The 27,961-nt window shown below is 42.3% G+C and overlaps 1 protein-coding gene across 1 annotated transcript in view; it reads left to right on the forward strand.

Annotated features, from left to right (window-relative positions):
* Positions 1-3,306: 3,306 nt before the first annotated feature.
* Positions 3,307-27,961, forward strand: part of MNAT1 (MNAT CDK-activating kinase assembly factor 1) — a gene marked incomplete at its 5' end in the record, with an annotated part of 40,600 nt that continues 15,945 nt past the window's right edge. Inside the window, 3 exons of the mRNA XM_010158085.1 lie at positions 3,307-3,410; positions 8,024-8,164; positions 13,555-13,680. Of these exons, the coding sequence (XP_010156387.1) occupies positions 3,307-3,410; positions 8,024-8,164; positions 13,555-13,680 (371 nt within the window). The remainder of the gene's footprint in view (positions 3,411-8,023; positions 8,165-13,554; positions 13,681-27,961) is intronic.

The following is a 27,961-nucleotide window of genomic DNA, read 5'->3' on the forward strand; positions in this document are numbered from 1 at the left end:
CATACCATATGACATCTGCTCAGTACATGAACTAGGGGAATGCTGGTCTGGGGATGCTACTTAGGAGCTGGTGGGGCATCAGTCAGTGGGTGGTGAGTGATTGCATTGTTAATCACTTGTTTTGTATATTTTATTAGTACTATTATTACTACTATTTTATTTCAATTATTAAACTGTCCTTATTTCAAGCCACAAGTTTTTTCCTAGTTACTCTCCTGATTCTCTCCCCCATCCCACTAAGGATGGGGAGAGTGAGTGAGTGGCTGTGTGGTGTTCAGTTTCTGGCTAGGACCAAAACCATGAACATTTCAACCAGCAATAGTTGCAAAACCTAGATCATCAGCTTATTGCTGGATTATTTTTAAAGAAATACCCAAGATGTTCAGGAGTCTAAAGGCATTTGGCATCTCATCTTGCTCCTCCTCTTGCACCTGAAGGTGGCATCTCGGCATCCTGCTAGCACAGCATGTCTCATGCTATTTCTTTCTTGTGTTGTCACTGAAGGTTTTTAGAGAGCTGGTATGTGGATTTAAGTTGTAGGAAGTGCTGACATTCCCATGCAGCTGCTGTCATTGCAGGATCCTGGTCTGATTGTATGCCAGCATTTTCACATGACAATTCTTCTGTGCCATAATACTCAGATATTAAGCTGATGTCAGCTGGGAACTGTAGGCTGGAAATTTGGAGGTCAAATCTCCATTGAAATACTAAAAATTTAGACTAAAATAGTGTTTTATTAAAGAAATGTTGCTACAAACAGAAAGTGTATGTTTGTCACAATATGAAACTGGAAAATGTTGTTATGCCTTCTGGAGAGAAAAAAAATCCCAAACCAAAAACATTTGAAATAGGCTTCCAAAAACCAAAGACTCGAACTTTGAATGGCTTGTTTGGGTTACAGCAGTGCCTGGAGGTTCCACCTTAGGTGAGATCGAGACTATGGAGATCGGTGCTGCATACAGCTATAGTACAGAGATACAGCAGATGATGTGTAGGAGAAAGAGAACTTTATTCCCCTACTCCTGGCTCTTACTGGTGAGAGACCTCTAGTACAGACGCCTGTGGATCTGCTTAGGAAAGTTGGAAATTGAACTTGGGTGTTAATTCCTGATCAAATGCTTAACCACAAAACCAGCCCCCACATCAGATCTTCCTGCAGTGGGGACAGAAGGGTTGAACTGGTTTAAGAGCCAGGCTGAATTGAAGTGTCAGCCCTCTTGATGTCGCTCATTACCTCGGAAAGGGGGGGAAGCAATGAACACAGCATTTGTTTCTTTGCTTAAGGTTAGGAATTTCTTCAGCTGTATCTTGCCTAGCCCTTTTGCTTGCAGTTCAGGGAAGGACTGAGTAGTTTTGGTAAGGGTAAGATGATGTGGTGGTTCAGTACTCCTGGAATAGAGTATTTCTGTTCCCATCTGCGTGCTTGTATTACTTCCCTTGTACCATCTCTGGCACTTGTCTGGCCCCTTTGTAGGGCCAGTTCAGGTTACTGGAGGGTTTCTGTTGACACTGCAAAGCATCCAGGGGGTCCTGGAGTCAGAGTAGGGGAAGAGACGAGACCTGTGCTTGGGAAGAGGGATGTTAGAGCAGGACTGCCTGTTTTTGGCAGTAGTGAGCTGCTGTGCAGCTGGGTTTGTAGAACTGAGCTGTATCTCAACTCTAGCATTTTGGACCTTCCCTGTGTTTTTCCCTTGTCCCCATGCCTGCACTTGCGCCCTGCTTTGATTTCTTGCTGTGTCCTTTGCTGCTCTCAACTAGTTAGCCAGTCTAGGCTATTCATGGTTTGGTTTACCTAGAACCCTGCTAAAATCTCATTTCTGCCACGTTACCTATAGGGAGGATGAAAGAAAGCATATAATCTTAAAAAGATATGTGTGCTATCCTGATGAGTAACGACGGACTCTGTGCTGCTTCCTTCTGTTTCTCTCAAGCAGCCTTACTTGTACAAACAGCCCGGCAGCGGCGCATGTGTGTAGCGTTCGTTCGGCCCTAGGTGCTCGAGAACCTGGGAAGAGAGAGTGGAGCCAAAATGTTCCAAGTCCCATGTTGGCATTTCCACTAGAGCCTCCTTCCCTTCCTCGGGATTTGATTTAGTACAATCACTGTGCTGCTGTTTTCTTGTGAAGGATTTATCAATGACAGTGCAGATTTCGGGAATCATAGAATGGTTTGGGTTGGAAGGGACCTTAAAAATCATCCAGTTCCAACCCCCCTGCCATGGGCAGGGACATCTTCCACTAGACCAGGTTGCTCTAAGCCACATCCAGTCTGGCCTTGAACACTTCCAGGGATGGGACATCCACAGGTTCTCTGGGCAGCCTGTCCCAGTGCCTCACCATTTCTCTGTTGCTTTTATAAGTTTACTGTAGCCATGTGACACAGCTCTTCAAGGCTTTGCGTGCTCTACATTGCCAGTCGTCAGTAGCTTTAAGGCCATGGGCATGAGCCCAGCATCCACTGGTTGGTGATCACCAAGTGACTACTCAGTGATCATGGCTTTCTGTTGGAATTCACTTGACCCACAATTGAACCAGTGACCTAGAGGTGAAAGACTCAGGCGTTGTATCAGATTACTAATAATCCAAACCATCTACATCTTTCAAGCTGTTGATAATAGAAACTGTTCGATTTTGTGAGTTACCTTCTGTGCCCTGTGTAGATAATTGGGAATGTTGTGCTAAACTGTGGAGCTTGCTGGCCGACCCTGCTTGCACATGATAGTCTGTCACTTTCAAGAGACATCAAAAGAATGTTACTTAGCCTATTAATTTGGATCCATCAATGGGTTCCTCATAATGAAGGTAATTGTACATTCGTGCCTTTTACATTATCAAATTATGTGAAAATTTTTTGTGTACCTGAGAATTCAAAAGGTCTCTGCAGTCTTTGGGCATTAGATTATCTTATGAAATGGAAAGGCTTGCTTTTTAACCTTGTGTTAATATTTATGTGTTTTGTCTAATTTAATTTTACAGGAATCACTGTTCTTACCTGTAACTGCTACTTGAAAAGGTTAATGTTTTACAAATAATATCATTATTCATGTGTAATAATTATTAGTATCACAAAATAGGGTGCAAAACTCAAATTTTCACCTCCTAGAGATGTATAAACCTGAAGAAACTGAGCTGGCTTCTGTTGAAGTTTGCAGTGATGTAGCAGACTGTGTCTAGTTTTACAGGGTGTTTAAATTCTGATAATGTGGTGTTTGGTGCTAGAAGGGTAGAGAACATTAGTAGTATTTCTTTGTCAGTCATGCATGCCAACCTAAGACTTTTGCTTTCTGTCTTTCTAATATTTACGCAGTATTTAACTTGACCAACAATGTGGATTTGGAGAACACCAAAAAGAAAATGGAGCTGTACCAGAAGGAAAACAAAGAAGTCATTCAGAAAAACAAGATAAAACTGGTTAGTTAGCTTCTCTCCCCTACAATTTTTATTCATTAGTTAAAGAATTAAGGGATTTTCAAAGTGGAGTACTTTCTGTAATATCTTAAAAACAAGTCAAAGCTGATGGCACCATGCAGATTTCACTTTGTGTTCAAAAGCAGTCATACACTAATGTCCTGTGATACTGATTTTTAGTGCTGTGTCAAGAGATTAAGTTGGTAGTTGAAATGTAGTTATGCTTTATTTTGGGAAGGACTTGGAAAGGGGGACAGGCAGTGAAGTCTGCATCTAATACATCACCACCGCATGTGTGCTGGCAGTGTCATTGGACAATGTCCAGGAGAGACCAAGTTCATTCCTCTACCAGGACAATCATTCCTTTCTCATCCAAAGGAAAAAAGGAGTCCAGATGCAGGCATTGACGCTCCCAGGAGAGACTTGTAAAATTGAGGGAGAGCACAGGTCTGGTTTATACAGAATTTAAAATGAAAGATGTCGAAACAGACATTAAAACCTTTGTTCCAGTGCTGATAACAATAACATAAAGAGTATTGTATACATGATCTGTATGCAAAACACAGGGTTCTTTGAGGGTTCATTCATTAAAATATGGCTCAGAGATCATTTTCTTCTTTAAAAATAAACTTGCAGGCACTTAATTCTGTAAGAAAAGTTTAATCTGTTAAATATTTTTTCAGTATAAAACACACGTTGCTGTCGGTTCTTGAAGGAAGATGTCTGCGCAGAGTGTGACGTAACAGGGTTTTGTGTTTGTATTCCAGTTGCACTGAGAACTTGCTTTCAGATCAGTAGGGGTGAAATCCTCACACCCCTGAAGTCTGTGGCAAAACTCCCAGTGATTTCTTTAGCTCCAGGATTTCACAGGAGGAGATTGGAATCTGAAAAATGTTTGTTTGAACCTCTTCCTTTTAAAGGCGGGGAAACTTCCCTAGGGGTCCATCTCTGATGTGTTATCCCGTCTCTGGCACTGTGCAGTATCCTATGTTTCGGAGCTTGAAGAGACCTGCCAAATCTTTGGCTGCATGTCTGTCTTTACAGCGTAGGTGCAGCCTCTGGGGTCACCACGCGAATGGCGCGCTTTGCCTGCAGCCCACCTTCCCTTCACGTATGTGACTCGCGAGGGGCCTGTGCGCAAGCTGCGTGATCGTATCGAGCAGCGCAGTAATTACCCTGCACCCCCCCAAGCCCCCTGGGCCTTCTGTTTTCTGTACTGTATGGCCTTGCTGTGCTAGGGGCTGTCTGGTGGAAGCTGGACAAGCCTGTGTGAATCCAGACTTACTGGAAATCTGGAGATTTCTTTTTAGTTTTAACATCTGAAACCTTCAGTATTTCTTTTTCAGTTGAAACGTTGTCGTGGTTTAACTCTGGCCAGCAAAATACCACAAAAATACCAAGTCCATAATGGACTTGACACAGTTGCTGTTACGAAAAACTGCGTGATCTTGCCCATAAGTTTACCCTTCTCCCAAAGGCTGAAATGGTGCTTTCTCTCTAGCTCTTTTTGTCAGATTTTGGAATGTATTTACCCCTTAAGTGGTAAAAGGTGTCCGAGTATCTCACCTAAACTTCTAATGGATAGTCATTTTCCCTTCGTTCTTAGACTGACAGATTTTTCTGTCCACTGTAATAGTTTGCTCCTGAGGAATATAGATATTCTCTGTCCTTTCTGGTGTTTTTATTACCTTTTGCCTGTTCTAGTTTGAATTTGTGTTTGACAAGCAGAAGAGACCAGAACTGAGTGCAGTATTGTAGCTGAGATCTTAACAGCCTTTTACAAAAGAATGTTGTTTTCCCATTTCTACTGGAAATATGTTGGCGTGCGAGATCCTAAAGCTGTTCTTCTCTTGCAGCACTGTCATATGGGACGTTCAAAAGCAGCAGTGGTCAAATAATGCATTGTATTTTCTCCTCTTTGGTTTCTAAGTGGTGAATTAATGTCTTCAAATCTGAGGACTTGTAGGTCATTTTCATTTCACTTCTGCTACTTCTGTCCCTATGAGTATGTCATTCTTTTTTACAAATCAAAATATTAAGTTACTGAAGCAGTCGCCTCAGGATTTGAATGTTCATCTGTCAATACAAGCCATATTCTTCATCTTTGCAGACAGTTCTAGTGACCTTACTACTTGTGTACCAACCCATCTGTTAGGTGTGTAGGTTTACCTAACAAATGTAGGCCTTGAGGCCTACAAGGAAGCTGGGAGGGACTTTTTACAAGGGCCTGTAGTGACAGGACAAGGGGTAACGGGTTTAAATTGAAAGCAGGGAGGTTTAGGTTAGGTATCAGGAAGAAGTTCTTTATGGATTGGGTGGTGAGGCACTGGACCAGGTTGCCCAGAGATGTTGTGGATGCCCCATCCCTGGAAGTGTTCAAGGCCAGGCTGGACGAGGCTTTGAGCAACCTGGTCTAGTGGAAGGTGTCCCTGCCCATGGCAGGGGGGTTGGAACTAGATGGTCTTTAAGGTCCCTTCCAACCCAAACCATTTCATGATTCAATGCAGGATGGCGCAGAGAAGAAATTTGAGTAGGCAGGTTTGCATGAAGAGGTGACGAACTCTTGGAGGAAGGGTTCTTGTCATTATGAGTTGATTTTTGTATAAATATTTTTATATACTTGCACTCCAAGCAGGCTACAGTTGTCCCAAACTTGCTTTCTTCCTTAAGTATCTGCTATTCTCCAGGCACAGGGTAACTTGTTACTTCCTACTGTGTCACTAGATGTTTAATTTCACTTATTGCTTTGTTCAGCCTTGAAATAGTTTTGTCTGGACTCGATGATGTGAATGTGTTTAAACTTTCTTGAATGTGGTGAATTACACTTGAATGTGGTGACCTACTTTGCTTCTCACCGTTTGCCATCTTGACTTTACTCCAGGTTTCACCATGATCATCTTTATTCCTTTAGATGCTGGGACTGTCCAGGTTATGTTGTTTAGGCTTGACACAACCCTTGATGCCTATTGAGTACACCTCTCTTCTGGTTTACTGTTTTGTTTTGTTTTCCTTTCAGAAAAAGAAATTGATCTGACTTGTGACAATTCTTCCATTTTGCTGTAGTCTGATCTGGGTTAGTTTGTGTATCGGTTTACTTATTTCTGACTATAATTTTTCTGGCCTGGTTCTTCAGACTGGGTCTGTCAGCACTTCCCTACAAGTTTTCATCTGTTTCAGTGCAAATTCCAGACAGTCTTTAGACCTAAATGTGGAAGAGGCTTGGAATGTCATAAAGACCCTGAGCTCTTCAGTTCTGTTGACTGAAGTAACTAGATCCCTTAATTCTCAGAAATAACTTCAAAATTAGCAACTTGAGGATTTTTTTTTTTTGTTTGTTTGGTTGTTTCCTTTCATTAAATGCGAAGAGAATCTGGTGTCAGGTGGTCACTGGTTGGTGAGCAGCTTTTTACCAGTGTCACTGCTGGTGACGGGATGAAAGCAGCTTCTGTTTGCTCCAGGGCAGGTGATGAGATCTGTCTGCTCTCGCATCCAGGCGTAACTGGGTCTCACGGGGACCCATTGCCTTGATCTGCCTGGTAAAGGGACGTTTTTCAGCGTATTCTGGCACGTTTCAGGTGTCTATGCTTTACAGTATAACTTCAGGTCTTTTTGTTACAAGAGCAGATTTTACTAAGCTCTTGACTGCAGTAATGTTTTGCTGGAACTGATTCCATGGATTAATCATCCATTTAAGTTTTATTAATTTTAATTATCGCTGTTTTTACTGAACCTTCCTTTGCTTTAGTATTTCTGGTGGGGAAGATTTGGAAAATGTTTTCTGCATGTTGTTGTCCTATATCTTCTTGCCACCAAATTAATGTTCTTTTGATCCCTCTTCTGTATAAAGTTGTTTAGCTGTAATCCTTCCTCCCACCCTGGGTCTTGAAGCTCTCCTCTTTTTTTTTTTTTCTTCACTGTGATTTTCAAATATAGATGACTTAATAATTTACAGGTTAAAAAACGCTTTTCAAGAAGTAAAATCTGAAACAAAAGCTAGACACTATGTCCTAGTTATTTCTTTCCTTTCTTCTCTTGTGGCATATGACTTCGAGTTACAAGAAAAATTCCCCATTTTCTGAGATGTGATGTTCTTTACAGTTCATGCTTAAATATGTTTTAGCTTATAAGCTTCTCTGTGAATATTCATGGACTTGTGATTTCTTATACTTCTGCTACACCACTGTTAAGAAGCACACAAGGTGTGGCTGATCAGGGGGTGATCAGAAACAGTGTTGTGGGGTGATATTTTTGGTCACCCACTGATAGTGCTTGAGAAGTAGGAAGTGTGGGATCAGAGAGAGCTGCCTGCGTTTTGGGGTGAAGGTGTAAGTGAAAACCCATTCTCTAATATCTAAAAAACCAAGACTGAAATTGTTACTTCCTACCAGACAGCAGCAAAGTAAAAAATGTAGTTTTGAACTGGACAATAAGAGGAAGTAGAATCATCATAATCACCTCAAAATTCTACCTAAAATTCTACCTGAAAAGAGAGAATTTGGCCGCGTTCCAATTGCTTGGTCTCTCCTAGTTCCTTTGTTAGGCAGCAGGGCTGTAGGTGAACTCTGCTCACCCAGAGAGGAAGATTGCTATGAGCTGATGTCTAACTTCCATTTCAGACGCGGGAGCAGGAAGAGCTGGAGGAAGCCTTAGAGGTAGAGCGACAGGAAAATGAAGAAAGGCGACTGCTCATACAGAAGGAAGAACAGCTACAACAGATGATGAAGAGGAAGAATAAGCAGGCACTCCTGGATGACCTGGTGAGTAACAAAACCAGAGACTTTGAACGCTCAGTAGAAGAGCAAACAGCCAGTACATTGACATTCATCTACCACAGTTAACTGTGTGGAAGTAACACATCTGCCCCTTTCTGTTTGCCTGTGTTACTGCTCTTTTGCCTTTCGTTCATCTCAATGTTACAAAGAATCTGGCTTTGGTAAGCGAAGGACTGGAGGAAGAGTGATTCTGGGATTCAGAGACTTAATTGGACTCATTGTCCAGAATGTCCAGTGCTGGTTAGGAATGAATTCTAGGAAAGCCTTCTTGGCTGTTTCCACACAAAATTAATCCTGGTTAAGTTTTTAACAAATAAAAATGTAGAAGTTGTTTTGGTATTTTAAGAAGGCTATTTTCCTGGTTCTACCTGTTTTGAGTTTTTTGTTCTTTTCCTAGTGAACTCCCATTGAAAGATCTTTTCTTGTTGCTAATTGACACGTAGAGTTCTATTTCAGAAACTGATTTAGTCACTTGAGCCACTCCACCAGTTTACTTGCTAGCTTGACATTTGAGTGTGTATCTGAAGAAGAGCTAGTATAAAAGTCTCGGTCTCTACTTACTGTCGTGAAAGTCACCGGCTTTGACTGTGATCCGGGATGGCTTGTGTTAGCATAGTCACTGATTCGGTGACTACTCCACCTTGAACCTGATGCGCGACGGGTGAGGGTCTGTCGCGTCCAGGCCATGGAACTGCCTACTTGCATTGCCCTCAGCTGATGAGAGCTGCATCTGCTTTGGTGCCTGTCTGATTGTGCAATTTGTGAGGGGTTAGAGAGGAGCAGCTGAGTTGGTTCGGCCGTAATGTGAAGTCCTGCCGCTGCTGGCTTGTTTAAGCAGTCCTGAAGAGGGGCTGACAGTCTGGTGTGTGGTGTTAATCGGGAGCCTCTTAATGAGCTCAGCCCCCTCTGCAGTGGAGAGATGGTGGAGAACAAGGAACAGTAACCTCACGAGTTACTCGAGCATTAGCCAACCCTAGTGTATGAGTTGCTCCTTTTGAAGCCAGCGAAGCTTGGGTTCATTGGAGGGTGTACAGACAACTGAAGAAAAATTCAGGCCACTTCTGGACATTTAGTCTTGTCTTCGGCTGAATTTACTACTGATTCCGCATCTGAAGTGCGATGTGGGCACAGGGGAGCTCAAAAAATGCTTTGTTGTTTAAACAACATTCACACCTCAGTGTGTTTATACAGGTGCGTGTAGAAACTGTCATGCATGCACACATTCACGTGCTCTGACAGCCATAAGGTCTGTGGGTAACCTTGAAAGAAATCAGAAAAAAGTAGTATGCATGCCTGCATACATGTGTGCAGCTATGTCAGTGAGGTTTAAAGCTGCTTGGCAGATTTAAATCAGAATTTCTCTCATTTCAGTTTATTTCACATTAATATGGCATTAATTCCTGCTTTGTGTTCTCAGTTCTTAATCAAGATAATGATGCTTTTCCTGGAAAAGTAGAGTTCCCCTTCAAAACAGTGCAGAAGGCACTGACATGAAGAGAGCATCGATGTGCAGTTCTGGGGCCTCCTGAAGAGTTGCCTTTTCCTAAGCCAGTTCTGGCAACCTGGCACTGGCTTTGCTGAAAGGAGGTGGTGTGTCATTTTTTTTGTAGACAAAAGCAGAGATGAGCAGAAAGTCTCTCTGAAAATCCTCAGGTCTGTAACTTTGCATCCAGCAGTCTCTTTTCACTTCAAAGGTAAAAGTGCTTACAGTCCACACAGTTAGGAATAGTTTGAGTAGTGGATCAGTTAATAGAAACTCCACTATGAACTTGAATTCCACGGCTCAGAATAAGGATTTTGAACTGGTTTCTGACTTCTTAAATCCTGTTCTAAAACACACTCTTAACATATTAGAGACTAGTAGTGGTGTGTGTCTTTTCCTTTTTCCACACAGCAGTTGGATTTACTGGAAACCTACTTCAACAGATGGCTTGTGGAAAGAGTGGTTCTAAATAATCCTTAAAACATGACCAAAATAGGTAGTTTTAACTGTGATTGCATATGTATTGCTATTAAAAATATCTTAATATTCTTAAAACAACAGAAAGGTGATTTTTAACGGCTGAGGAAGGCAACTGGGCAGTTTTAAGTTGTGTCTCTGTTTATGAAGAGGCACTGTCAACTTAAATTTGAGCCAAAAGTTGTTTTGTAATACTAAAGGTTTATAAAACCAGCGCTGAAGTGTTTGTGTAATGACTTACAAAGTCTCTGGAAAACCAGCAGTTGTTAACCAAATAAACATTTCCTATAGTCTCTGAAATCCCTCTAATGCTGTGATGCAAACCTGAAAATGAAGCTGATCGTAAGTAGAACTTAACTGGCAGCAAAAGCCAAGCATAAGCAGTAGCAGTGTAAAAAATTACATTAAACAAAAAATAACCTTCTATCTGTGGTTGCTGGGACTGTGCTAAACCAACAGGATTGAGTTCTGGCTACAGCCGTGCCAGTGGCAAACTACTGACTCGGCAGGAGCGTGAGTGTAGAGGATGGGGGAGGCCGACGTTTCACCTGTTGGTTTTGTATCCTCTGTTTTGGATGCATCGCCTCGTGCTGGGAACCGATGGCCCCCTTGACCTGGGTCTTTGTTGTTTTTTTACAAGATTCCACCCCCCCACTGGGCAGCAAGAGAAAATTTGTCTGAAATTTATTGTGTGGTGCAGGTAGAGATGTGAGGCCTCTCTCCTTCCAAGGAGGCAATTTGCCTTTGGTGCTTAAATCCTAATGGCTGAGGAGATTCACAGTTTCTGATATGTATTGTTTAGGCTATTTTATCATAATGAATAAAGGTCTCAGTTGCTTACAAAAGTGTGTGAGAATACTGTCCCATCTTCAAAGACCTTATAATTTAGACAGTCCAGAGGCAGGGGAAAAGGCGTGGAAATGTGTGGTATTTTGGCCTGCAGCAGGCTTGGTTTCTGGCCTGCCTGAGGAGCTTGGTGGCTCCTGCAGAAAGGACTGGCCCTGAGCCCAAGGCTCCAGGATCCCCTCCCTCGGCTGGGAGCTGGGGGGGAAGGCCAGCATCGCGTGCTGGAAAGGTGAACAAGGCATCACAGGCAGCTGAGGCTCCATGAGCAATCTGGTGCTTTGCCTAGACTGTTGCCTGTTTTGCCTCCCAGTACTAAATTAGGCAGATTTTATATTCCCTTCACTGTCAGTGACCTCTTTTACAATAAAACACCTTATTGTAGTTTAGACTTGTAGTCTCAAATGCATTTTATATATTATTGGAAGGATTTTGTGTGGGGTTTTAAAATTTATTTTTAACCTTCTAGGCCTGGATAATTGGGGCTGAGTAAAATATTAAAGCACTTCCTTTATTTCCTGTATAAACTCTCTCACCTATACGCAGAGGTTTACAAATCTGCTCCTCGATGCCTTCTGTGTTGTGGGACTTTCCCTCACCCTCCAAGAGCCCAGATTTCCCAGGCATGAGCAGAATGGCACTGCAGCACACGGCATAGAGGCAGGTTTTCCTTGGGCTGGGGCATAGCTTGGAGTCAAGCAAAGGGCGAGGTGCCTTAAAGACATCATGTTCTTACTTTCACCAGCACTTCAGGGCTTTTGGAGACAAAGCTTTCAGAGATTTTTGCATATAACTAGCTTTGTTCATGTTGTTAGACAGCTTTTCTCATACAGAAAACTGCTAGTGTGGGTAAAATGCTTACAGGATTGGACCTTTCACGTGTGTTAATAGTTAACAGAAGGGCTATGTGTGTATTAGAATGGACAAACAATCAGGGACGCGGTGGCTTGCTGGCGCAGTGTGGGTTTCCCACAGTTGAGTAATCTGGTTACCGGTCATTGTGAGAGCTCTTGAGAAGCTGGTACAAAAATTGGGTTCCTTTAGTTATTGTACTAGAGGTTTAAGGAATACGAGGGGGCAAAAAGCGAACCAGAGAATGCTTCACACTGTTTCCTTCTCCCCCAGCATATTAAATCTGATTAAGAGAATCCAGCATCCTTCAACTCTGCAGACAGCTAGCAGTACGTGCTGCTGAGTGGTTGTTACAGACGTGTACAGCACTGAAGATGCAGCCTGTAAACTAGTGCAGTGGTGGTCCAAATTTTCTCCTAGGTGTACAGAAGACATCCCTTATTACTACAGTTTAGGTTTTTAACCTCTTCCCTCCCTCTTCCTACTTAATCACAGAAGTGTAAGTAGGATCCTGTGCCTCAGTAGTTGTATTTGACTCTGGACCAGATCTCATCATGTGAGATTTTTCTGCTTTCAGCAGTTGCACAGTCGGTTAGTGTAAGAAAAAATAGAGAGGTAAGAGGACTGGGGAGCGTTGTGAAAAGTCAGTGTGCAGCATGACCGTTCTTCACGATCGCTTCAGAAGATTCGCCTAGGGTACCATGGGCAGCAAGGCATCTTGCGGCGTTAAAAACTTCTAACTTCTTACCCTGAACTGCTGCAAGTAAAAAATCGCTGTCCAGTTTATTGTAGTTTGTTTGGTTTTGTGAGTAACAAATACGGTTTGTAGTTCAGTATCTGCTTGGTTCTGTGAAACAGAAGTACGTGTGACATCTGAAAGCCTTAGGAATGAAATATTGCACCGGAGCCATCCAGGAAGAATCTGTCTGCACTTCCCAGCTCTCAGCTTTGCAGTCATACTAACTAGGAAGCCTCAAGGATTTCTGTGTGCGTGTGGATAGTCACATCAGTTTATTAGAAGATTACTGGCCCATAATTTTCGGACTCTCTGAAGACTGTAGTGCATATACGTATGTTAATAATAATTCTGTTCTGTTCAGGGCGTTTAAGTAGTTCATTTGCTTAACTATTCATTTTACTACTTTTTATATATATATATTTTTTTTCCAAATTGGCTGGCTTCCCTAAAAATAAGTTGGTGAAGGAGAAAATAAATATGCTGTTGGTTGCACTTACAATAGTGCCATTGTGCAAAGCAGAGCGAGGATCATTTCCAAACGGCCTCAGGTGAAATCTAATGGGAAACAATTTCAAACTGGTCTGAGTTCACTGGTAGAAGAATGCGTCTTAGATAAACATCTGATCCAAGTTATACTGCTTGGTATTATTCCTTCTCTGATTAAGTTCTAATTTTTTTTTTATTTTAATAAATATAGTTGCACTGACTAGTAGGAATAAGGAGCCTGTTATGTTGTCTTTAATGTGGATTCTATAAAAACGGTTGTTTGCAGGTTACTGTGATTTATGAGGTTGCTGCAGCTTTTTCTTATTACTGAAAATGATCGTTTTGTGTAAACTGTTTCTCATAGAGAGGGTACTTAGCATTACGCTGCTCTGCTGGTGATGGCCTTTCAGACACAGCTTGCAGTTTTGAAGAATATGCAGCGTTAATTAATATTTGTTTTGGTTTAGCATTTAAATTTGTTCCTCATATTTACAGGAGAGCTCCAGTCTTCCTGCTTCACTGCTTTTAGCTCAGCATAAGGACAGATCTACTCAGCTAGAAGTGCAAATGGAAAAACCCAAACCTGTCAAACCAGTCACGTTTTCCACTGGCATCAAAATGGTAAGACTTGCTTGTTTGTTTTTTTTTTTTTTTTAGTGCCTTTCAAAAGACCAAGGATTTCCTCATGTGAAATTTAGAGGTTATTTAAACCTGAGTTGAGCGTTATATAAAATAGACTGTTCTCTTACAATTAAATAAATAATTAGAAATTGATCTAAGGATTTCATCATTCTGCTAATTGGAATATATGAAATATTTTCATAGCTGTTTTTTTTAAAACTATGCAAGCCTTCTTTCAGGGAAAGTTGTGGTGTCCTTGAATGATTTTTGTCTCATTGTCTCACTAAAGCCAGCACATACACCAATTCTGAAAGTTGAAATTTGGAAGTTCAAGAATAGGCTGCACTTTCTTGAGTTTTACTTTAAACACTGGAATAATCTGAGTAGGAGACGAACAATTTAGAGAATGGTGCTGAGTGGTTAAGGATGCTATTTTCATTGTTGTTGGACTCTAGGAAGCAATAAGTATTTTTGCAAATGTTACTGCTGTGGTGACAGCTAAAGATCTGTCAGCATTCCCGTTCTTTAACAACACGGGACAAGTACGCCTCAGCCTGTGTGTGGAAACGTAAAGTTTTGGGGGGAGAGGGGTTTGTTAGGGGTGGGAGTATGAGTTACTGCTCATTTTTACACCTTACTGGTTTCCTGTTTTGTTTTAAATCTCTGTACTTTTTTAGACTTTGTTCTTAGAATCGTTTACCATTGTCAATTCTACCCTCCTCAACAGACCAAGACACCAGCAAAGCAAAAACCATTGCATCAAACTACTCTCCCATCAATGCCTCAATTTATTTTGTCAGGGATGTTGGTGCTGTGTTAATTATTCCTCCAAAGAATTCACAATACAGAAGCATTTGCAGCTTATTTTTCCGAAAGCAGTGTCAGCTTTTGCAAGGTTGTGCAGGTTGTTTTCTTCTTTTCCTGTAGTATAAACTGTATCTTCTTTTACTTTTAAAATCTAAGAGTCTGGGGGAGATTGATATGCTCTGTGAGACCGTTTTCTTTTTGTGTAGAAAAGCTGGTGGACAGTAGAAGTTCTATTGAAAAAACATCCTGCATGCCTGTACTTTTACTTGCTGTTAAAACGTGTCGTCAGAATTTCATAAAGCTGTTGGCTTTTCTTCTGGGAAAAGGGTGAAAATCGGCTTATGCTACACGATGAGGACAGCAAAGTACTTTCTGCTGATACTGAACGCGGTATGTGGTAGTGGACACTTCACATTTGGAGCCCTGAGTAAACTTCATCCACGAATGGTGAAAGACTTGGTTGAGGCGATTTCTTGCATCTTGACATTTAAATCTTACCTTTTGGAATAATAGGGGATACTCTGATATAAAGTAACTGATTGTTACTTTATCAGTGTTCAGAAAGTGTGGTTAGATGACTTATTTAATTTGCTTCCTCCCAGACGAACAAAAAAACCTCACCCTGATTGACCTTAGTCCGAGATCAAAAAAGAAGGGCTTAAAAATACGATTAGGAGTAGGTACAGTTAACAAAGCTATGGATAGGAATATTTGAAGTTGGTGACTGCTCTTTATGGAAAATGGATTACATCAAGCTAAATGGATTTATACTGATAAAATTACAGGATTTGTTGAGAAAGGTGAATGTTTTAGTATTTTCTTTATAGGGTGCTCGACTTAGTTATTACATGACATTGATTTTTAGAATTGTATAGAAATTACATGACACAGTAATAACAATACTGAGACTCTGCACTATAAACGAATTAACTGGCTAACTTGTAATTTCTGAAGTAGCTATTTGTTACCACAGCACGGGCGTATTTCTGTGGGAGTTCTGCTAGGACACAGCTCAGTGTTTGGAAACAGATGTTGAATTTCTATGGATGACGTGCAAATTAGCAATTTACAGGGCTGCTTTGACAAGCTGGCCTCATTTGAATGAAATGTGTTTTAATATGGCCAAATGCAAAATTATAAATAGAAGAGTAAATAACAGGCTCTGTGGAGAGGATTTTGGAAGTTCAGCTAATCAAGCGGACCAGTGTGGCCGCAGCCTGTGTGTGCCTTTGGGACATACAGCAGTAACTGGGAAGGGACTCTTCCTTCTGAATGCAGTATGGGGAAGACTCACGGACTGGAGAGTTCTGCTGGCTGCATTTTGACTGCAGAAATCAGAAAGAACACAGAGGATCCACAAAGGTCCTTTCAAAGGCAGAAAGGCTACGCTTTGTACTGTATTCTGCCTTTAGTTTAAGAGAAGGTTGGGGTATGACTCGATTTCGGTAAGCGCCTCCTCCACAGGGAAGGTGCCGGCCACAACAGTGCGGCAGTACATCTAGCAAGCACCAGTAACCTTAGTTAAACAAATAGGAGCTACATAGTATCTGACGGAACAAATTAGACCTAAAGTTCACAATGTTCCAGTGGATAATTGACCTCACTGTTAAAATTGACTCAGGAATGCGATGAAATCTCTAATTCTTGATGTTTTTAGGTCAGGGCTGTGATGCGTCTTGGGAAGTTACTGTAGTCAAACACAAGTTGTTCGGTTCAGTAAAGAAAAGCAACACAGCTGGTTGTATGGGACTTGGTGGGGTTGATGATGTGTGACAGTGTGTTCTAGCGGCAGTGTAAGGGCAGTTCCCAGCTGGGAACCCGCCTTACAGAAACTCTGGTTTCTGTGGAAAGCCTGGTTTGTGCTCACTGCTGGAGTTTCAGCAGCACGTATTTAATGAATCACTATCTACGTGCTTTTATTTTTTTCCTAATAGTTTGGTCATTGACCTTTTCTGGTGGGTGTTTTCCTTAATTTTGTTTCAAAAGGAGCAAATCCAGATAGAGCTAGCTGAGCTGCCGGCTAATCCAGAGCTTGTGTTTACACAAAGGCTATGAAAATATGCCAGTTGTGGCAATCTCTCCCCTTCCCCCCCTTTTTTTTTATTTTGTTTGAGCTTGAACATGAGTGTTTTTCCTGGGATGGTCTTGGTCAGAGATGTTCTTCAGCCTGACTGGTAATTGGATATGTTTCTCGGTTTCTGAATTGAGGCATGCCCATTCTAGTCTCCTGGGCAATGCTCAAGGAAGTTGGCTTATTTAAGGTGTCGTATTAGTGCTCTGGAGTTCTGTGCTTGCAGGGGCAGGAGGGAGTGCCTGTCACTCGTAAGCTAAGCAAGAGCATCCCCTATAGCACGCCAGACAATTAGCTCATGGACATAGGGTCTCCCTTCGCTTTTCCTGTTGTTAAATTGCTTTTTTTGCTCCTTTCAAGTGGAAGCTGGTTTTGATTTGCAGTCTGCTCGTTAACTTTTGCATTTTATTTCAGTAAATCATATCTTCTGTGTATGAAGCATACCTTCCTGATGAATCAGTTTGATTTATCGCTGTAAATAGGGGGAGAAAGTGCTTCAGAGTTTTCTGCTTATCATGCTTGTCATATCAAGAAATAGGCTTCCAGCGTATCTGAATATTTAAAACAATCTTATTAAACTTAATCTCAAATCAGTGTAAAGCTAAAAAAGAATTTAGCAATCTTAATTGTTGCAGTAGTGCTAAAGTTGCTACTTCCTGTCAATGCTTGTACTTTTAGATTTTAGTAGCCGTCAAAAAGAGCACAGATTACGGAATTGAATGGCATTTTTAGCATTTCTAGAGCTTATCAGGGTGTGCAAAACATCTAAGTTGTGGCGATGGAACTGTTCTTCTCCCTCTTGGTGAAAACAGCGACTGTTTCTGGTTGGGAGGTGGCTTTAATGTGAAGCTAATTTTAACATGTGAAAGAGGTGCTCGTGTGCATTGCACACGAGTGGCAGTTTGCAAATGCAGCCGGAATTAATTTCATTACAGTAATTTAGTTTTTATGTCTCTGCTGTTTACAGGACTGTAGGAGCCTTTTGGTGCTTGTAGATCTGTGCTTTACGTTACCATTGCAGTTAAATGCATAGAACTGTGGATGTATTTAGCTCCTCTTTAATTCACTTGGAACTGGGATCACGCAAACGTTTGAGCCTGCGGGTCAGCTATTTACATGTTTGCAAGAATACCAGTGCCTCGTGCTGGCCCAGCCGCGCGCTCGCTTCAGCACGTTTCAGGCTGCGTGCCCTGTCCTTTTGCTCTTCCTTCCAGTTTTGTTTCTTCACTTCCTTTCCCCGGCCTCCCAGGAAGCTTAGCCTCTAGTGATGGTACTCTTGAAGTAATTTAATATAGTTAAAAACTCAATTACCTCTAATTGGATTGCCCACATAAGAAGGAAAAGAACATAGGTGTCCTCTGGTCTGGTACCACTTGGGAGAGTTTGTCATTTCTGTTTTGTACCCTAATACTACGAAACTCGTGTAATGCATTGTGGACTGTTCAGTTTCTATCATGGTTTTTGTTTCATGACTTAATAGCAGTGGGAAAATATGCTAATAGGAGTATTAGTGCAGTGTGTTGTACATGCTTTGTCATTACTGAGATAGTCGCTAACCCTCTGAATTTGCAGTTTAAATAGATGTGTCAGGGAGAGAGGGGAACCAGGTGCCCGGAGAGGATGTACTCACCCAGGATTAGACAGCAGAGCAGCAGCAGAGGGAGGAACAGGATCCAGCCCTACTGAATTCCTAACCTCCTGTCTCTTCTCCTGAGCCAGGCTCCCTCTCCTGTCAACAGCACCTCTAAATGGCAGCGAATTAGGAGTGAAATATCTCCTTCGGCTTTTGCTTCTCTGTCCAGATCACAGCAGCGACGTTACATTTAACTTTCCGTGTGTCTGAATATTACCAGGATTTTATTCCAGCTCTTGCAGTTTCAGGCTGTTAGCAGCTGAACGCTGGGAGAGCAATGTGCGGTCTCAAGCAGCCGGAGCTTGCAGGAGGGAGCAGTCGAATCAGTATCTGGAGGACTGGATCTGTGTCAGACACAGGATGTCTAGGACACCTCAGGAATGCACGTTTCTACTCAGCTGAGCCTAACAAGTGTTAGGGAATGCATTTCTTGCAGCATTATGCTTGCAGGACTATTCTAATGGGAAATAAGGTTCTTATGTTATGTGGAGCAATTTCTTTTAAAACATTGGCCTAGTCAGCTCAGGTCAAATTAACTGTTCTTTGTTACTGCCTTTTCCTACAATATTGCTTCCTGTGCAAACAACTGCTCAGCGGCTGCTCCTGTTTTTCCGTCTGTTTCTTTAATAGTTTGTGGAGTAATTATCCAAAATCCCGATCCAAATGCGAAGAAGTCTGTCAAAATACCTTTTTAATCAACTGTGCTCCTTCGGAGTTGCTTAGACATATGCCAGGTACTCTGAGGTAGGCGAAGGGCATGTCGCACTACAGTTTAGACTGCAACTACTCCACAGCTCCCGAGAGTGCTTTGCCATCCCACCTGTGTGACCGGGAACTGTTTTTGCCTTCCGGCCTTCCTCTGCCAATTCTTACTGCTCTGGTTTGGTTGGTTTGTTTGTTTGGTTTTGGTGTGTTTTGGTTGTTTTTTAAGTGCTTTTACTATTCGCCTAAAGTTTATTTAAAAAAAAGAAAAAAAATTGCCTATTTCCTTCCTTCAGTGTTAGCTCAGCTGGTCTATCTTCAGGCTGGAACACTTCAGATGGAATTGATTGCTTTGAGGTGTGTGCCAGTCTGATTTGAATTGGTGTTTTGTTTTTAAGCTTCATTTGGCTTATACTACGCACTTTTCTTTTTTGCAGCTGGGTGGAAAAAACTTCTCAAAACACTTGGTAGTTTAGAATCAGAAGAAAATCACAACACTTATTTTCCAGAGGACACAGTGTGTTTAGGCGCACAGATTCTCTTGGCATAGACGTACTTGTTTCAGAGAGCACACATGGGGATGTTAGGTTTTCAGTAGCGCTGAGCATTATCTGGGCCTCTGGCAGGAGTGTGGCCGAGGCCGTACTTCGTGGCTGCCGTGTTGCCCTTGTAGCCTCGGGGTCTGCGTGCAGGATGCCTCTGTCCCACCTGCGTGCCCGGACACGCTGGGCTGGGCATCTGTCCCATTGTGGAGGAAACCCAGATGTGCTGGTGAGAGGGGAGACGCAGCGCTTTCCAGCAGGTCTCTGCGTGAAGATGCTTGGACAACCAGCACCAATCCATGGCAGCAGCTTCCCTGGGGCGAGTGGAGATTCTTGGGGTGCGGGTTTGGAGAGCAAGTGCGCGGAGCCCTGTAACACCAACAGGATTCTGCAGTTGCTAAGCTCTCTCTCATGATTCCTAGTGAGAATATATATTGAGTTTTGCTTTAGCTTTGCGTTTTTGCCATCAGTAACAGTATCTTGCTTTTAACAATGAGCATTGCATTGATCTGCTGAGAAGGATACTTGTTTCTGAAAAGCAAAAAGGGAAAAGAATTTGAGTCTGCTGGATCTCCATCATCTCTGACAATACCTGGATATGGAATTCAAATATATATGGAATCATAGAATGGTTTGGGTTTGAAGGGACCTTAAAGATCATCTAGTTCCAACCCCCATATGAGCTAAGGGTCACCAGAAATACTGAAGAGAGGTTAGAGTTAACGTGCTGGATTTTAAGTGATAGTCCTGGAATCTACCTACTGCTCATGTAAATCTTGTAGGATTATGTATACAATATGCTGGCAACTTCCGAGTGCCATGGTGGGGGAATGATTAGCAGCAGTAAATTTATTTGTCATACTAAATCTCTAACCCCCTGCTTAAATAAAGATGTTTTGTTAGGAGTCAAGCACATACACGCAGAACTGTTCTTAAAGTGTTTGAACTCTGGTTTTGAAGTGTATGCCAGATAAACTTTATTTAAGTGATCTATCATCGGAACGCTTCCTGTGCACTCCAACCCACAGGCTGAAGTCTAAAAAACATTTAACTGGGTTCTGGCCTTACCATGTAACTACTTCTGTGTCAGAGTGCGTGAACATTAAGCACATCACGTTGACTTAAGTAATTTTTTTCCTGATGTAGGTAGAAAATGTTTTGGGGAAAAACCCCCAAAGTAAATGTTGGTATTTGTCATTTCTCCTCCTCTCACACGATGCTGGCCTTGGGAAAGGAGACTGGATTTTGAAAATATACCTCCGTGTATCTCTTTGCAAGATTTCTGTTTGCAATACCTTCGGAAAGATGGCGTAGTTGAAATTAAACTGTTTGGACAGGCATAATCAGAACTGCTTGACCTGATTGTTTTATGGTTGGACTCTCTTATACTGCTTTGTTAGAATAAATATTTGTTCATTTGCTTTAAGGCTCCTCTACATGGCTAAAGAAGCACATGTTTATATACACATATTAGTAGAAATACAAATTAGGCCCATAAGTTTGCACAGCTGTAATGACTGGAATTTAGTAAATGAAAAAGTGCCAATACTGTTAATTATACAGGAGTGAACAGAAAGACAAATGTACTTATTAGTGAAGTGTCTGTAGCCAGCAGTGAAGCAGATCTACTCTTTAGCTGTAATTTCTTGGAATGGAACTGTTCCTAGCGTTATGTGTTTTGGGGCTTTTCTTTGTTTATTTTTTTAGGTGGTTTTTGCTTTGGTTTTTTTTTAATCTCCAGTTTGATTTATGGAGTTGCCCAAGAGCTTGCTTGCCTGACTCTTTACCGTCAGATTTCAGAAGTACGTGTGTCACGCAGCATGTTGTTTCAATCTTATGAAAAGATGCTGCATGGGATGAGGCTCGTTGGGAGAAGGCTGCTGGAAGGGTTCAGCCAGGCTGTCGACTGCTCCCTAGCCCATACAGGAGGGGGCACTGGGGCAGAGCAGCAGGAACTGTCCTTTAAGTCCTAAGGTAGGATGCCCAGATTCCATCCTCAGCAACAGCCAGACCTGCCACCAGCTACGATAGCACAAAGACACATTGTAAAGTGATCTAAGGAAAATGCCATTTAAATCAGCCTGAGATCTTCCTATTTCTGGGTCTTATAGCTCTGAATATGCTATTGCTTGAGTAGGTGTTACTGTGAGCAATAAGGAGGGATCTGACTGAAAGAAAGAAGGTGGCTGAGAGGAGAGTCCAAAAAACCAGCTGGCAGGGAAATAAAGAATAATAAAAAATTTCTCAATCATTGTTTGTTTTGGAAAGATCATGCTTTAAGCACATGGAAATACTTTACACGTTTGAGAAGTGCTGACTTCCTACATGCCTTGTGAGGGAACAGCAAATCATTCATATAATGTAAACACATTTATAGATTGTTCCAATATAACTTTTTTCAGTGCTGCTGTTCTTTTTAACAAGAGACAATTTAGTGCATATATGCTCTTTTGATGCTATGCTTTGGCCAAGGGTTGCAAACGTCATAAATGTTAAATTTTAGAGACTGTGCTAAACAAGCAGTGCAGAGTTACTGAACCACATTTTTAAGGCAAAAAGTTGTTAAATAGTGCTGCTTGATGCACTGTTTAAAAGTAAACATACCAGAAAGTAGTGCTAGGGTGAAACAGAAATAAATAGCTTGTCTAGAAGTGTGAGTATAAGCAGTCTTATGTCTCGATAGAGAGGATATGAAACAATGAGAGCGGACAAAGCTCCACTCTAAGGGTGGAATTTGAAGTCTGGGAAGAAGAATGAATAAAATGAGGAGCTTGGCCAAAATGGCAGTGGGTATTTGGGGAACTGTATAATCGTAGTGCTGGGCGGGGGTCTTGAGGTCATGGGGTTTTTCCCCCCCCCCTGCTGTGAGGCAGTCAGGCACTTCATGGCAGGTACCTGTCCAACCTGTTCTGAAAGCCTCCGGAGGTGGAGAACTGCAGCCTCTGGTAGCACTTAACTGCCCTTGCTTTTAGGTTTTAGGGGAAACCCAGTATCTGTGTTTCCTTGACCTGATGCGAGTTCATTTCTGACTATGTGGATGCTGAAATCGGGTTTTTCTCTTCCTCATAGTAGGACCTTCTTATATACTTGAAGACGACCGTAAAGAGGACGTCACAGAACTAAATACGTTAGAATTTAGATCTTTAAAAAAAAAAAAATCAAAGCGCTGATGTCTTCTGCAAATCGTTGGTAGACTGTCTCCACATCTGCAGACTGGATGTGCAATGACATTCTTCAGCTGAGGAGTCTTTAGAGGAAAACTTCTAAAGAGAGCAGTAAGAATATTTTAGTAATAGTAGTAAGAGCAATGAAATGAAGGATTTGGAGGCATTTAGGCCAGTATGTTTGTGTATGTGCATAGAAGAATGTGTGATCTTTCTGCCGTGACCCCTTTTTCTTAGCATTTGTGTGTGTTTATGAGGATACTACATGTTTTCTTCGAATCCTTTCTTCTTGTGTCACTCCTTCATCCTTGCTGTTGTGTACCCGGAGGAGGGCTGGTGACCTGCAGTGGCAGAGCTGGGCTAATGGCTTCACAGGTTCCTCCGAGTCCGCGGTCAGTCAGGTTGTGTCTGGTGTTGAGAGAGTTGCCTATTAAGCACGTGTGTGCAGACTTGTCTTGCAGACTGGTTTTATTCCATTTCTCAATGAGCTAGAGTCTGTTTGCTGATGCTGTGGAGTCGATTCACCTTGCAGCAGAGTTAAAAGGTTTCCCTTATGCCATCTTCTTCCCGGAGAGGGTGGTGAGGCACTGGAACAGGTTGCCCAGGGAAGCTGTGCATGCCCCATCCCTGGAAGTGTTCAAGGCCAGGCTGGATAAGGCTTTGAGCAACCTGGTCTAGTGGAAGGTGTCCCTGACCATGGCAGGGGGGTTGGAATGGGATGGTCTCAAGGTTCCTTCCAACCCAAACCATCCTGTGATTCTGTGATTTCCCCCGCCCCATTCGCAGAACCACTTTCAGCTAGATTTTGGGTAAGTACAGCCTACATATGGCTTTTCAGAAAATCTTGCCAGACTTAAAAGGCCATGCAAGGGGAACCAGGAGAAGGACAAGAAGGACAGTCATAGTGGGAAGTAGTCCCTGGAGTAAACATGTCAGGGGAGTCGGTGTCAGGTGCTGGCAGCAGCAGTGGTGTCATGGTGGAGCATGGTCAGGGCTTGTAGGGCTGGGGAAGCGTGGGGAAGGAGGTGAGGACTTGGCTGTAAGGTGCTTTGGGGAGGCATGGGGCCATCCCTGAGGGGAGAAGGTTTGAGGCAGAACTGGGCAGAAAAGTGGGAGTGAGTGGGACAGGGGACTTTCTAGGGAGAAAGGCTGAGGGGCTCCTGCATGGGATAGGGAATTAGAGGAGACGCCTGGGACAGAAGCATGTGGGGAGTTGGGGGATTCTGGTACTCACCTGTCTTGATGAGGCCCTGTGTAAGAAGTCTGGTGTCTGAGGGCAGCAGGAGATGGTGTGTGCACACTTGGGTGGTTTCAAACATGACCCCCCTTGTTAGCAAGGGTTCTGGGTGTAGGCGGGTTTGTACATGCAGGGCCTGTGTTTCCCACAGCATCTTCTGTTCTGCGTTAATCGCTGTTACAGGGTACACCAGCCTCGCTAATGGAAGGATTTTTTCCTTGTAGGGAATTAATGAGTATTGATTGAGGCCATGTTGGGTGGTGTGGTGTACCACCTTTCTGCACCTTAACTTGTGCCTCCCTGAACACAGCACATAGATGAATATTTGCTGCAGGGTCTCAGAGGCGTCGACTTTTGAACATTAAAAGAGCAGATTTGTAAATTAAAAATACATTTAAAAATAAAGATGTATTTCAGAGGAGCTATTGGGGGCCTTAGTACTCATCCAAGATGTACTCAGATTGTGCTAGGGTACTTGCAGCAGAAGATACTTTGGGTCAAAGAAACAATGTTCTGTACCAAGGAGAATTCAAAAGTAATTTTCCTGAAAAATGTTTGTTCAGGTGCGCAGGGTGGGAGAAGGGAATATTGGTTTAGGCAATTGGCGTTGGACATCAGAAGGTGAATTTCCCCATATACATACCTAGCCTGCACTAAGTGTGTCAGTCAGGGTGTTGCTGGAAAGGAATATTGACGTTACTGACTACTACGGAAAGAGAAATTATCCTCGTGGAGTGTGTTGGTCTCTGGAAGTTTGTCTTATCTGTATTCCTTTTTTTTTTTTTTTTTAAGATGAAGAAATACCTGGGTAGTGGAGTATATCAAAGTGGAGAATTCGACTATTTTAGTTTATTGTTGTGCTTTGCTTGAACTTAGTTGCTACACAGGTAACCTGTTGTATTTTGGGGAAATAGGAAGCTCAGGTGTAGTTTGATGTGCAGTACAGTTCAGCAGAAAATGTGGCAGAGAAGTGAAATCCTCTTCCTCTTACAAAGTGGATAATAGCATGGTAATCTGTTGTATTTTATGCAGGTTCTTTTTTAAAGAATATGAAATACATAAGTATTATGACTACAAAGAAACCTGCTTTGGCTCACTTAGACAAATGTGTGTAGTGGTATGGGCAGGAAATGGAGGGACAGGGAGCACATGTGGAACCATCTATCTAAATTAGCTGGATGGGTGCCAGGGAACTGGAACTTGCAGCATTTGTGGTGATTAGTAGAAAATGAAATGATGGGTTTGTGTAAGAAATGATTCTTGTAGTATTCTGGGACAGTGGGCTAGATTCTGCAGGAGACATTTTAAAGGTGGTGCTTGTGGAACTGGAAGGCAGTGGAAAGGTAAGTAGGTTGGAGGGAAGAACAGTTTAAAATTCTGAGGACTGTGCACAGGAGGAAAGCAGAGGATATTTTTAGGTCTGAGGTCCATTCTCCTGTTTCATCTCTTGAAAGAGAGGCATAAATAAATAGAGCCCTGCACCCTTCTCCAGAGCATAGGAAGAGAATCACAGAAATGTGATCATCTGCAAGGCTGTCAGAGGCAGTGCTCAAGTAAACAAGACCTGCTGGTCTGTGCTGCGTAGACGTGCTGACAGATCCAGAAGGGATCGATGTCGGCGTCTGGTCCTCGCCATCGTTAGGCAGTCTCTGGTGCTGCGGCCCAGGCCTGCCCGTGTCTACCTGTGGGCCGGTGCGTGTGACTGGCGTAAGAACCAAAAGCCACATGGACCCAAGACTGTACGTAAAGATGGCCAAGTTGTCGTGCTTCCCTGCCATAGGCCCTTTGAGTTCAGACAAGCAAATTGATTAGTAAATATTGGAAGAATTTTCTGCCTTTCCAAAAAGGTGGCAGCTTCTGTAAGAGCATAATGGTAGTGACACTGGGAGTGGCAGTGTTTTCCCCATTTTCACTTGGAGTGGGATTTGAGCCAGATCATGACTGCAAGTCCAGAAAATGGATATTCAGGGGAGTTTTATTGTTGGGTTTTTTACCAGCCACACACAAACTTTAATATGGATAGAGTTGGAGGCCTTCGGTGTTGTCCGCTTGCCAGAGAGGTCTTGGTGGTCTTGGTATCGAACTTCAACATCTAGATCCTGGCGCTCAGGGTCTGTTGGCACTCTCTTGGCCGTGCCTGCACACCAAAGATTCCCCTTTGGTTGTTCCCCGTAAAACATGATTAGGGTTGTCTTTTGTTGGGGGGGGGGGGAAGAGAGCTTGGCTTGAGAGCTGATGGGAGGATGTAGAGGGGACTGCAGTGGGAACTTCATGCTTCCTCCTTCTTCACCTATTCAGTTTTCACTTACCTTAATCTGCCTCTCTGTGGGATGATGCCTTGAGCTTGAATTCCCATTTTAACTTGTGTAGGGTCCGAAGCCTAGACAGGATTAGGCCAAGAATTTATCTCAAATCAGGCAATTCTAAAACCTATTTGGAATAAAGGGTAAAAAAACCCTCAAATGCTTAAGGAGCAATTTATAGTGAAGCTCTTAATGTTGTATCAGTTTAATTTCATTGGTAGTGTTGTGCTCAGCATCTGCTTTATTCTAATTTTTGGCCTGTTTTGTGTCTGGTTAGTTAAATGAATTTAAATACTAAATTAAACAAGTATGGCCATTTTAAAGTAACAAAAGTATTCTTGGAGTGCTGTACCCATTTAGCTGTTGGTTGCTTTTAAACTCTTAACTTCAGTGGTAGTTGAAGTGCCAGGTATAACGTTGGCATTAAGGCTGTTTATCCCCTAATTGAAAACCTTTGGTTCTATTTTTTTTTTTTTTTTAAAAAGGACCCTGAATAAAATAGTGGTGGTATCTGGGTTTTGTTTGCCATGAAGAACAAAGCATAAATGTGGCTGCACTTTAACTTAAATGTAGCTTATTTTTATTTATGAAGAAGCAAAGTACATGGCAACTGCAGCTTTTCAAAATGTGAAATTTCTTCTGTAGGGAAGAACCCCCTTGTTACATTTCACACTACCTGACCGTGCTGGTTTTCCTTCTAGTATCTTCAGCCCATCTCTGCTCCATCTCACTCATAGCATCAGAAATAAAGGAGCCGGCTGTGCTGGAGGGAAGTGAATTTAAATGATAAAAACCACTGCTGCATATTCTGTTTGGGGAACCCTCTGTCTGCAGCTGTGGAGCTGTGAAAGTGCAGTATGGGCCTGGGAAAGGTGGGAGAAGAGTGTGTTTCCTTCTATTCTTGTATGGAGAAATTTTTGCTGTTGTGTGTTCTGTTGTCTTTGGTTTTGCTGGCAGAAAAGGAGGAGAGGAAAGCTAAAAAATGGCCAGCTGAGACAGGAAGGGGAGAGAGAACCTGTACCTGCTATTGCCCGTGGGCGACGGGGAGACACACACAGCAAGTCTGCCTTTATTTTTGCAGTGAGAGGGGTGTGTGTGCCTTGTCAATTGTCCGTGACAGCTGACGTTGGGGGAGGGAGCTTTTTAGGGGAATTTGGAGATTTAGATCAGGGAATACTTGCTTCAATCAAAATGCTTCGTTTCCGGTTAATACCAAGCGACTATCAGATAAAGCAGGTTTGAACATGATTTTTGAACTGGAGTATCAATGCAATGTCTTATGTTTTTTGTTTTGGTTTCCCCACCTTCCCTTGCAGGGCATGTTTTCTGAAGGATCAATTAGGAAACTGGAAGGAATGTAGATAATGTGAATTGATAGGGTTACTACTCGGCCTGCTTTGCCAGGTTCATGGAGTTTAAAAAATCCACCCCATCACAATTCTTTTATACTTTTGTATTTTTTTGATTTCATTAATCTTGAATTTTTAAAAAATTATTTGCATAAGGTCAGACAAAGTATTAAGCTAAGGCCACAGGAAATAACTTTGTAAATACTTTAGTACTGTTCTGAAATCTAATTAAAAACCTGCAACCTTCGTCGTTCATCATTCTACCATAGGAGTGTATTTCTTATGGAGACAGTCTAATATCCTGCTGCAACTCCATGGCATTACAAAAATAATTAATGGACCCTTTTAGGGCAGTGTGTGTTGCTACAATGTGGAATAATACTTCAGTGTTGTAAGTGAGTGGTGTGCTAGGAAACACTAATCCCTCATGTATAGCAACAGGAAGTATGAATATTACTTATTAATAATAATAC

Source organism: Eurypyga helias, unplaced genomic scaffold (genome assembly GCF_000690775.1).
Source record: "Eurypyga helias isolate BGI_N326 unplaced genomic scaffold, ASM69077v1 scaffold31118, whole genome shotgun sequence".
NCBI lineage: Eukaryota > Metazoa > Chordata > Aves > Eurypygiformes > Eurypygidae > Eurypyga > Eurypyga helias.